This window comes from Dermacentor albipictus, unplaced genomic scaffold, assembly GCF_038994185.2.
Source record: "Dermacentor albipictus isolate Rhodes 1998 colony unplaced genomic scaffold, USDA_Dalb.pri_finalv2 scaffold_14, whole genome shotgun sequence".
NCBI lineage: Eukaryota > Metazoa > Arthropoda > Arachnida > Ixodida > Ixodidae > Dermacentor > Dermacentor albipictus.
This window is the reverse complement of record NW_027225568.1, coordinates 1,565,525-1,577,757: the sequence shown is the minus strand read 5'-3', so window position 1 is coordinate 1,577,757 and position 12,233 is coordinate 1,565,525. Positions and strand designations below refer to the sequence as shown.

Sequence of the window (12,233 nt, the reverse complement as noted above, 5' to 3'; positions counted from 1 at the left end):
GCGATGTCTCGCAAATACACATACAGCTCTAAACAGAGCTGCATTCAAACGCCGAGCTGCCTATTGCAACGTGTACCACGTGTGCCATGCGTGGTGGTCCAAAGATGGTACCACAGAGGATAATCCATCATAAAGAATAATGCCGTCAAGAAGACGGCATGACATCAACTTCATAAGTCGAGATGCACCGATATTTACACACAGCACAAGAGGCCAACTTGTACAGTGCTGAGCACAGAAAGCCACAAGGTTCTGATACATGTACAACATTACAAAACTGAAGCAAAAAACTTCAACACATTTAGTACACCTTTATTCGCATACAGCGTGGCTTTTATAAAAGTAACCGTGATCACTTAACAGCTGCTTGAAATGGGAGTCTTGCAGCCACTGAGTCTGTTCCCAAGTGTCCTAAGACAGTCCGGTGAGATTAGGAAGCCAACAGGCTATCAACGGCCTTTCTTTTGCAAGCAATATCAAAACGCTGTCAAAAGACGCTATCAACATGTGTGCAACATATTTTCATCACAACAGCCATGTTAGAGCATCGTACCTGACACTTGTACAAATATTACCACAAAAAGGAGTCATTCTCAATTACCTGTTGGACATGCAATGTCTCCAAATATGGTTTGAATATACAAAAATTACAAATTGGCACAACAGATGCAGCTGCGCAAAACCATGCGCATGTTTACGGGATGTGGAATCTAAGGAAATGCAGAAATTTCCTGACCCTGGGCACGCAGCCTTGATTTCAAATGTGCTGCGTACTCATGTACGCAACCAACAGTGTTCTGCTGTTTTAGGGCATTCACAGTGGACTGCACACTAAAACTGGGCTGACATTTGACTTTTTCATGAAACCTGCACCCCGTAAACTTCTGACCCTGCCTGTACATAAAAAAGCATACAATTTTACGACGTAACAATTAGAGAAAAAAGCACTAAGATTTTATAAAAAAATATCTCAAGCATTTAATCGTAGAATCAACATTGTGGTGCTTTCACCTCTCTAGTATTTTACTTTTGCTGCTTAAGTTCATTTACAAAGAATATTGATAGACACAGGTAGGGCTAATCAGTAAAGCTTCTAAAGGGTTGCTACACACAGAAGCATTACCCTGAGCGAATCTTACTCAATAGGCTCTACAAAGCCAGTCTCCATGGTTTTTATGTCTGCACATACAAAAAAAGAAGCATCTGTGCAAAAAGTTTCTTCCTCGAAACTATTTGTTCCCAGACAAAGTCTGTATTTGCACCAAGTGGACTAAACTATAAAAACATTTTATGACGACCATACATTCAGGATGGCATCCACACTTTTCTCCATCTAAATGTGTCCTTGGTATGAATTTAGCTTGCTGCCTGGCTTTGGGACTCCAACATGTCTCAACGAGACTTTCTAAAGGATAATGAGAAATGGGGCAGAGTTTTCATAATACTCTGACGGCAAGAAACTGGCTTGTTTTTGTAAGGCTAGATGACAGCTTATTAAATCAAACCAGGCAGTCTTGTCAAGACCCCGTTCCACCACTGCAAATGCTTTTGCAAAAGAACTCTTCTTTTTTCCATGGGATGCAAACTGCCATATTTTTCGCATCTTTCGTTTGGCTGTCTGGAATGCGCTCAACAGGAGAATGTCATCACTACTGCCAACTCCACCCCTTCTTTTTCTCCCAGCCAACCAGGCATATAAGTGGGGAAATTGCACACTGAGCAGTTTTCTTGCAGGTTGTTCGTAAAGTTCAATTGAATGCGAAAGGTGCCCAGTCCTGTATAATACACTTCCAGCGTATTTCACTTCGATCAAGGTTGGTCTTGGACCTCTTCATGTCCGCACTTGAAACCTGCCAGCCTTGGTGACATACTTGACGCCCTTGAAAGGCTTGTACTTCTGCAGAAAAGCAGCGAGAGAACACGTAAATCATTCAGTGTTACACCAGCACCAGCCACACACTCTTTTCCCACATTAAAATTAAATCTGTGCTATTATGAGTCAAAGCCACTATCCGATTACAAGGCACGTCATAGTGGAGGACTTCGGATTAATATGGCTAACTGTGCTTCTTTATTGTGCCCTCAATGCCAGGTACAAGAGCGATCTTGCATTTTGCCCCCATCAAAATGCAGTCTCCATGGCCGGGATTTCATCCAGCACCCTCATGCTTTGCAGCACCACGCCACAGCCACTAAGCCACCACGGCGAGTTCTTTTTCCCACATCAGCAATTAAACAGCACAAAGGCAACTGAAATGTCATACAGTGAAATCAGTTTGCGCCGGCTCCGTAGGGGGACAGAATAAGGGTTCATTAGGTTTACAGAAAACTCGGCTGTAAAGACTCGCTAATCATACCACAAAGGCCTGACCAAAAAGGAAAATAAAAGCAGGCCCACTTACAACTGCTTACGTGTTGTAATGCGAAAGCGTTATGACTGCTTAGGTGAAATGTTTTTTATTTATGTTTTCGACATGCATTAAAGTTCTTTCTCCTGAACCGGTGTGTGTGTGTGTGTGTGTGTGTGTGTGTGTGTGTGTGTGTGTGTGTGTGTGTGTGTGTGTGTGTGTGTGTGTGTGTGTGTGTGTGTGTGTGTACGTTATCCACAGACCAGAAACATTAACTTTGCAGCAGAATGACAAATTTTTTTGTGCTCCCTTGCTTTGTTTTCTGAGGCTCGCTTCCGTGGGAGTCCATGTTTCACAGCTGCCACTGAGGTAGACACTTCGGAGAGCATCCCAGTAGACACAGCACCGATGAAATCCGAAGGTAGCTATGTGACATGTGCAATGACGCGTGCACTAGGCACATCTCATTTTATACTCATGATTTGGCATCAAAAGTGCATCGCAGTAGACACAGCACCGATGAAATCCCAAGAGCAGGTGACACGTGAGAGGCAGTGATGGAAGCAGTGACGTGCTGTGTACAGCGACTCATGCACTAGGCACAACTCTAGTCAACTGTAACCGTGCAGCCATCGCGGCGTCAGGAAAGCATGCTAGTCTCGTGCCCCAGAGGCCCAGGTTCAATTCCCAGCCAGACCGAAATGTACCAAATTTTCTTTTGACTTTGTTTACAAAACCTGCCTAACAAATCTGATATCAATCCGAGCATTTTTTAACGTTCTTATGCACCATCGGTCATTTTTGGTACCATCTTCCGTTCATGCCGTCGCCGACAATGCTGGATTTTTGTGTAATGGGCACATAATGCTTTCGTGTTATAAAACATAAAAGGATTGGACATCTTAGGAAAACCCACAGAGGAACACATAATATGGCACTCAGGTCTCTCATTAGCAACAACCGAGTGTGCAGCCGCATACTACTCACACCATCTGGCACTATAGACAAGGGGACAAAGGTGTGCAACAAGAGCTTACTGCTCGTTGTTGGTCTGGGTTTGTCTTCATAAGGACACGAATAGTGGCTTTTGAGTGCAGTGGCTTCAGAGCCAACCAGGCGTAATCGATACTTGATTCACTGCAAGACTATCAATTCGACTCCGGTTAATTTATTTTTTTGGTTATTTCAATCCCAACCAAAGGTCCCAGCCAGTGCCCATACATTTACGGGACCGAACATTAATTATTTAGATGCTAAAATAACCATTCACCCAATAATTTGAACTTGACCAGTAAGCATGCACACACCTGACCGCTATTGTGACCCCATAAGAGCGACCCCTTTAGTGGCAGTGTCTGTCTTGGTGAAGCTTAGGGAACAGTGAATGCATTGAACACATGTCTCTCACCAACAACAGCTATTTTCAGTCCATCCTAAGCAGATTTCCAAGCAATAACAGACGTTCAAGATCTCTAAATACGGTACTTAGCCAATTCTGATGCACCTTACAAAAAGAGTTTTACAAAGAAAATTGGGTAGCAAGTTGTCGGCAGTGCAATTGGTTACGAAACCACAACTGCCTTCGCGGCGTTCATACGCTTTTACCACGTAACACGGCTGCATTGCAGTGAAGCTGACATCATGAACCCCGCCGACATTCTAAAAAATCGGGTGCACGTTAAATTTCGACTTTGTTTGGGAACTTTATTGCGATTTCTACGTTAGTTTTCTACTTTTGACACATAGAAAGCGGGTGCGCGATTGATTCGGGGGCATGTTAGACTCGGGCAAATACTGTCAAACGGATCAGCAGCGTCTTTCGGAATTTTTTCTTCATCTAGTTTAATTCAACCCGCCGGATGATTGCATCAATTTCTTCGTTCCCGCGAGGGTCGAATTAAGGAAATGCGACTTTACATTAAAAATAAGAGAACTCAGCGCTATGACAAGGCACAAAAAAATAAGTGTACAACACGAGCACTTTCCTACAAGTGAAATTTTTACTCTTATACATCCAGAATATGCACATACAGAAGTAAACAGTAAACAAAAACGAAAGAAAATACAATGCATCAAAAAAGCAAGCAAGATCCCATGTGATGCACTTTCAAGTGGCACACGCTGCCTATAGCTATTTATCAAATGTAATGACATTCAGTATCATGTAAGGTACGCAATTCCTGGCTGGTGCATGCACCCTGTGTTTCTTAATTAAAAAAAAAAAGGCTCTGTTCATGTGCACATTGGTCCCTCCTCTGACAAGAAATTGTGTATCTGCTGAACTCTAGTGCGCAGCCACATTTGTCGCACTATGAAGGCACAGGCAAGTTAGTAGTAGCTTGTTAGTTGACAGGCGCACCTCAATATCAGTAGTTAGAAGAGGGCCTTGCCCAAAACAGTCAAATCTCGTTACTACGAACCCCACATTAACGAATTTCTCAAATTTACGAATATCTTAAAAAATCCCCGCCAGACTCCCAATGTAAAAATATTTCAGAACTACGAATTTCAATACGGCGCATATTTCAGAATAACACACATAGTTTATTTTCCCTTTATCACTGAGGCACATCAGCATTACGAATTCTGCTAAAAGTAACAGCACCGCAACACTCATGTGAAACAGAAACTGCAAGTGCAGTAGCTATCATCATCACTATGTCGAGTGACAACTGCTTCACCACAAACTTCAGGGGCCCTATAACGTAAAACTATTCCAATATATGTTTTAATTCCAATCTCCTAATGTCAAATTAGCGTAACCGCCGACGCAAGCACCAGGCAGTCACCCCGCAGAGTTGTCTGAACAGACCAATCAAATGCTCTCCTCATTCATGGGACGTCACTTTTGTTGCTTGAAAAACGAATAACATTGCCTACACTGAGCGGCTTGTCTTATCTAATTGGCTGACAAGAGGCGAGGAGCACGCTCAAGTGGAGAGGGATTTGATAGGGCTGAGCCACTGCACAGAAAGTCGATAACCGGATGAAGGTGGTGCCGGCGTCTGTGATTGGTCCACTTTCCCTCACTTAGCTTGTGGTGGCTGGTAGAAAATGATGGCGGCATGCAACGTAAGCTTGAGAATGATGCTCAAACGGATGCTCAGCAAAGAAGAGTTGGCAGAACAAGGTTGTAAACGTGCCAAAAGTGCTCGAAAACGTTACACGGCCACGTAAGAAGTTTTTTTATACACAAATAAACCCATGCTCTCCGGCAGGTGCGAGTAGCCAGCGCCTGAGCGGCAGCTATCTTTTATTCCTTTCAGAATGGGACAGCCTGCGGCTATACAAAAGAAAATTCAGTTTTGTTCGGCATATTAATGCATCTTTAAAGTGTACACGTCACTTTGACGCGGTGAGTCCTTGCGGTTTTGTGACATTGCGTGACAGGCAGGTGAAGTGGGTGCAGCCCGAAAAGGTTTGACCAATAACCAAGGGCTAATGGCGAAAAGGCGTCGAATCAGAAATAATTATTTCTCTTTTTTCGGTCAAATCATGCATAATCGGCGCGTACACACGTCATATCAGAGGGAGAGCTATCGTGGTTTTCGTGACGTCGCGTGACAGGCAGGTGAAGTGGGGGTGGTCCAAAAATGTTTTTGACCAATCACGAAGGGCTGATTGCAGAATTGGAATAGAAAAGTGTGGAATAGTTTTACGTTATAGCGCCCAAGACAAAGGTTTGGTGACGTTTGCGAGAGATCCAACGATGAATGCAGCTAGCGACAGCACCAAGAAGAAGCAAAAGCAGTTTTTGCTGGAGGACTAATTGGACGTAACGCAGAGAAAAAGCAAATCGCCGTATGCAGACAGCATGGCATTGCCCCATCGACCGTCGCGCCTGTTTTGAAAGACCGAGACAAGATTGTCAGGCTTCACCGGGAATTGCAACTTGCTCCTACGAGGAAGCGGCTGCGACTGGGAAACTTTCAAAATGTAGACCAAGCTGCTGTCACGTGGTTCAAAGATACCCGACTACAAAACGTACCCATGTCTGGCCCATTGCTCCAATTTGCCAGCGAATTTGCCAATGCATTTGAAATAAGTGGGTTCGATGCCAGTGTGAGTTGGCTTTTTAGTTTCCACCAAAGGAACAGAATAACTTGGCAGGTAGTCTCGGGTGAGGAAAAGGCTGCTGACAGAGAAGGCGCGGATTCCTGGCAAAATGATAGTTCTCTAGAGGTGGCTGAATTGTACTCAGAAGATACTATTTTCAATGGAGATGAAACCACATGTTTTTATCAGCTCCTGCCAGACTGGACGATGCACTTCAAACGGCAGCAGTGCAAAGTAAGGAAGAAGTCGCATCTTCGCGTGACAGTCCTGCTCTGCTGCAATGCAACAGGCACGAAGAAAATTAAACAGCTCGTCATCGGCAAGTACGTGAAGCCTCACAGCATGAAAAACATGCGTAACGTCATGCGTCATGTCGTAACTGTATGACTACCGCGCTAACAAACGAGGCTGGATGACCAAAGAACTTTTCCAAGTGGCTCATCAAACTCAACGACCAAATGAGGAGGGATGATCAAAGAAGTCTACTGGTTGTCGACAACTGCTCTGCTCCCATTGTTAATGTTCGCTTGATGCACGTTTGCTTGGAGTTTCTGCCACCAAACAACATGTTCTTGCTGCAACCCCTAGACCAGGGCATTATAAAGAGTGCGAAAGCAGAATTTCATAAGTGCCTTGTGCAGCGGTTGATTATCAACCACTGCCTAAAGGAGCCGACTGTCATCAATATTCGTCAGGCAGCGTAAATGCTCACAGGAGCTTGGTGGAACTTGAAGGCGTCCACCATTAGCAAAAGGCGTCCCCCATTAGCAACTGCTGGCAAAAAGCAGGGCTTGGCAAAGTGCCTGTGCAGCTTGAAGATGACCTGGAGGCGACCGACAACAACCCAGGAGACCTGTGGATATAGGTTGCGGAACTGCGGCCTGCCATCTCTTCCTTCAACGACTACGTGGAGAGCGACAGCACAGCACTAACGGTGGCGGACCTGACAACCGAGGAGATTGTTAACTGCGTTTTCGACGTCTCCAGTGACAATGACGGCCCAAAGGAAGACGACTGTGCGTCACCGAACACAGAAGATGAGATCGTGTCGAACACTCATCTTTTAGTGCACATGAACAAAGTCCACACTTTCGTTGCTCGGTGCATTGACATACCTGATGAGGCATTGCGCAAAGTGGATGTAGACGCATTCCTAATCGGTCGTGTGTGCTGCACGCATCAGAAGAAAATCAGTGATTTCTTTAACTAAAGCAGCTTAGAAGTGAGTGAAAAATCTTTATTTGAGCGTATGCTTGTCTGCACACGCGTCTATTGCCAAAGCACGTCATTTTCCATTTCTAGGTTTGTCCACTGGCTTATAAGCACAAGTTTTTCATAACAAAGATATTTCAAAATAACGAACAATTTTCATCGGTCCCGCGTGATTCATTAAATCGAGATTTGACTATGTCACACCAAGCAATTTGTACCACGTGCTGTTGGAGTCATTCACAAGACACCATTGTTATGTAATTGGATACATTGGACACGTTAAACAAACAGGAAGCTGTGTTAAAGTTAAAGGAGCACTGTACATCTTTGAAGGGAACTTCTGTACTTCTGTACGTGCATATATTGTGGGTAGACCAAAATAAAAATCTCAGTTATAACACAGCGCCCCATACTGTTTCTACCCCGTACTCACGGGGTTTCTGCCCCATACTCACGTACGGGGTAGAAACCTGGAGGTTTACAAAAAGAAAATCAGTGATTTCTTTAAATAAAGCAGCTTAGAAGTGAGTGAAAAATCTTTATTTGAGCGTATGCTTGTCTGCACACGCGTCTATTGCCAAAGCACGTCATTTTCCATTTCTAGGTTTGTCCACTGGCTTATAAGCACAAGTTTTTCATAACAAAGATATTTCAAAATAACGAACAATTTTCATCGGTCCCGCGTGATTCATTAAATCGAGATTTGACTATGTCACACCAAGCAATTTGTACCACGTGCTGTTGGAGTCATTCACAAGACACCATTGTTATGTAATTGGATACATTGGACACGTTAAACAAACAGGAAGCTGTGTTAAAGTTAAAGGAGCACTGTACATCTTTGAAGGGAACTTCTGTACTTCTGTACGTGCATATATTGTGGGTAGACCAAAATAAAAATCTCAGTTATAACACAGCGCCCCATACTGTGGGCAGAAACCCCATACTCACGGGGTTTCTGCCCCATACTCACGTACGGGGTAGAAACCTGGAGGTTTACAAAAAGGGTTCTACTTAAGTTGAGGATGACGCAACAAGCTATGGAAAGAAGAATGATAGGTGTAATGTTAAGGGATAAGGAAAGAGCAGACTAGGTGAGGGAACAAACTCGAGTTAATGATATCTTAGTTGAAATCAAGAAAAAGAAATGGGCATTGGCAGGACATGTAATGAGGAGGGAAGATAACCGATGGTCATTAAGGGTTACGGACTGGATTCCAAGGGATGGGAAGCGTAGCTGGGGGCGGCAGAAGGTTAGGTGGGCGGAGCAGATTAAGAAGTTTGCAGGGACGACATGGCCACAATTAGTAGATGACCGGTGTAGTTGGGGAAGTATGGGAGAGGCCTTTGCCCTGCAGTGGGCATAACCAGGCTGATGATGATGATGACGATGCCCCATGTCATGCACTCCTTATTTAATGCCTTGCATAACACAAAGTTTTGCTTGTAACTATAAATCCAATCCACTAGCCCAATTTGCAGTCTCAATTAAATAGTATAAGACCACACAATAACTGCAACTTGTAGATGGCTTCCTGCAAGTCCCAAGTCAGGTGCTATGCAGACGGCAGTGACCATGACAGCACGTGATTATTGCGCTAATGTATCCTCTGCAGCTATGGTGGTTGAGCTTTAAGTGGTAGATCATACTATTGCTTGCTGTGCCACCCAAGATTAGCACATACTTATGCGTGTGCTCCCAGAGCTGAGCCAGGCGACAGACAAAAGCATAAGTCACAAGAACAATTGCAAAACTGTCGACAGCACTCAACATCAAACGTTGATGAACCAGCACAATACCATCAATAGTCTATTCTACACTATCGATGGCACCAAAAGCTATTGAAAGTGTATAAAACAAAAACTATCTATTGCTAGATTCAAAAAGCTATGAATACTATCAATAGTCAGTTTACTGGTAGTTTTGCATCATTAGCGCAGTGTCATTCAGGAGCACATGCATCCTGGGATCAAGCCACTAAGCGCAAGTGCCACTAGTATTAAAGACTCAAAATGAACACCACCCAACAACAAGCACAAGGATTTTGTGGTACACAACTGCACCTTGCTCATACACTAGCAGTTATTAGTAGATTGTGGTTACTGATTTTCAAAAATTTTTATTCAAAATTTTGAGGCCTTCAACCAAAATTGCGCTTCCGATGGCCAGTAGAGCTTTGCATAGCATAGAGCAGGCCAAAAAAGCTGATTTTCAATCTAACCTCGTCATAGTTTCCTCTGAAGATTTCATAAATGGCGACTACAGAGTGGAAGTTAGCAATTTTCTGGCAAACGGCGACATGACATTTTGTGCTCTGTGATCAGTGGAACGATCGGCAACAAAGATGAGAGCAGCAGTGACCGCGCTCATGGTTTCCTCCGAAGACTTCATAAATGCCGGCTACATAGGGAAAGTTAGCAATCTTCTGGCAAACGGCGACATGACATTTTGTACTCTGTGATCAGTGGAACGGTCGGCAACAAAGACGAGAGCAGCAGTGACCGCGCTCATGGTTTCCTCCGAAGAGTTCATAAATGCCGGCTACATAGGGAAAGTTAGCAATCTTCTGGCAAACGGCGACATGACATTTTGTACTCTGTGATCAGTGGAATGATCGGCAACAAAGACAAGAGCAGCAGTGACCGCGCTCATGGTTTCCTCCGAAGAGTTCATAAATGCCGGCTACATAGTGGAAGTTAGCAATCTTATGGCAAACAGCGACAAGACATTTTGTGCTCTGTGATCAGTGGAACGGTCGGCAACAAAGACGAGAGCAGCAGTGCCCGCGCTCATAGTTTCCTCCGAAGAGTTCATAAATGCCGGCTACATAGGGAAAGTTAGCAATCTTCTGGCAAACAGCGACAAGACATTTTGTGCTCTGTGATCAGTGGAACGGTCGGCAACAAAGACGAGAGCAGCAGTGCCCGCGCTCATAGTTTCCTCCGAAGAGTTCATAAATGCCGGCTACATAGTGGAAGTTAGCAATCTTATGGCAAACAGCGACAAGACATTTTGTGCTCTGTGATCAGTGGAACGGTCGGCAACAAAGACGAGAGCAGCAGTGCCCGCGCTCATAGTTTCCTCCGAAGAGTTCATAAATGCCGGCTACATAGGGAAAGTTAGCAATCTTATGGCAAACAGCGACAAGACATTTTGTGCTCTGTGATCAGTGGAACGGTCGGCAACAAAGACGAGAGCAGCAGTGACCGCGCTCATGGTTTCCTCCGAAGAGTTCATAAATGCCGGCTACATAGTGGAAGTTAGCAATCTTATGGCAAACAGCGACAAGACATTTTGTGCTCTGTGATCAGTGGAACGGTCGGCAACAAAGACGAGAGCAGCAGTGCCCGCGCTCATAGTTTCCTCCGAAGAGTTCATAAATGCCGGCTACATAGGGAAAGTTAGCAATCTTCTGGCAAACGGCGACATGACATTTTGTGCTCTGTGATCAGTGGAACGATCGGCAACAAAGATGAGAGCAGCAGTGACCGCGCTCATAGTTTCCTCCGAAGAGTTCATAAATGCCGGCTACATAGGGAAAGTTAGCAATCTTCTGGCAAACGGCGACATGACATTTTGTGCTCTGTGATCAGTGGAACGATCGGCAACAAAGATGAGAGCAGCAGTGACCGCGCTCATAGTTTCCTCCGAAGAGTTCATAAATGCCGGCTACATAGGGAAAGTTAGCAATCTTCTGGCAAACGGCGACATGACATTTTGTGCTCTGTGATCAGTGGAACAGTCGGCAACAAAGACGAGAGCAGCAGTGACCGCGCTCATGGTTTCCTCCGAAGAGTTCATAAATGCCGGCTACATAGGGAAAGTTAGCAATCTTCTGGCAAACGGCGACATGACATTTTGTGCTCTGTGATCAGTGGAACGATCGGCAACAAAGATGAGAGCAGCAGTGACCGCGCTCATAGTTTCCTCCGAAGAGTTCATAAATGCCGGCTACAGAGTGGAAGTTAGCAATTTTCTGGCAAACGGCGACATGACATTTTGTGCTCTGTGATCAGTGGAACGATCGGCAACAAAGATGAGAGCAGCAGTGACCGCGCTCATGGTTTCCTCCGAAGACTTCATAAATGCCGGCTACATAGGGAAAGTTAGCAATCTTCTGGCAAACGGCGACATGACATTTTGTACTCTGTGATCAGTGGAACGGTCGGCAACAAAGACGAGAGCAGCAGTGACCGCGCTCATGGTTTCCTCCAAAGACTTCATAAATGCCGGCTACATAGGGAAAGTTAGCAATCTTCTGGCAAACAGCGACAAGACATTTTGTGCTCTCTGATCAGTGGAACGGTCGGCAACAAAGACGAGAGCAGCAGTGCCCGCGCTCATAGTTTCCTCCGAAGAGTTCATAAATGCCGGCTACATAGTGGAAGTTAGCAATCTTATGGCAAACAGCGACAAGACATTTTGTGCTCTGTGATCAGTGGAACGGTCGGCAACAAAGACGAGAGCAGCAGTGCCCGCGCTCATAGTTTCCTCCGAAGAGTTCATAAATGCCGGCTACATAGGGAAAGTTAGCAATCTTCTGGCAAACGGCGACATGACATTTTGTGCTCTGTGATCAGTGGAACGATCGGCAACAAAGATGAGAGCAGCAGTGA

General features: G+C 44.8%; 1 protein-coding gene across 1 annotated transcript in view; it reads right to left on the bottom strand.

Moving 5' to 3' along the window:
* Nucleotides 1–296: 296 nt before the first annotated feature.
* The window catches only part of cm (AP-3 complex subunit carmine), a 140,062-nt gene continuing 128,125 nt past the window's right edge, over nt 297–12,233 (bottom strand). Inside the window, exon 12 of the mRNA XM_065447681.1 lies at nt 297–1,897. Coding sequence (XP_065303753.1) covers nt 1,832–1,897 — 66 coding nt within the window. The 3' untranslated portion in view covers nt 297–1,831. The remainder of the gene's footprint in view (nt 1,898–12,233) is intronic.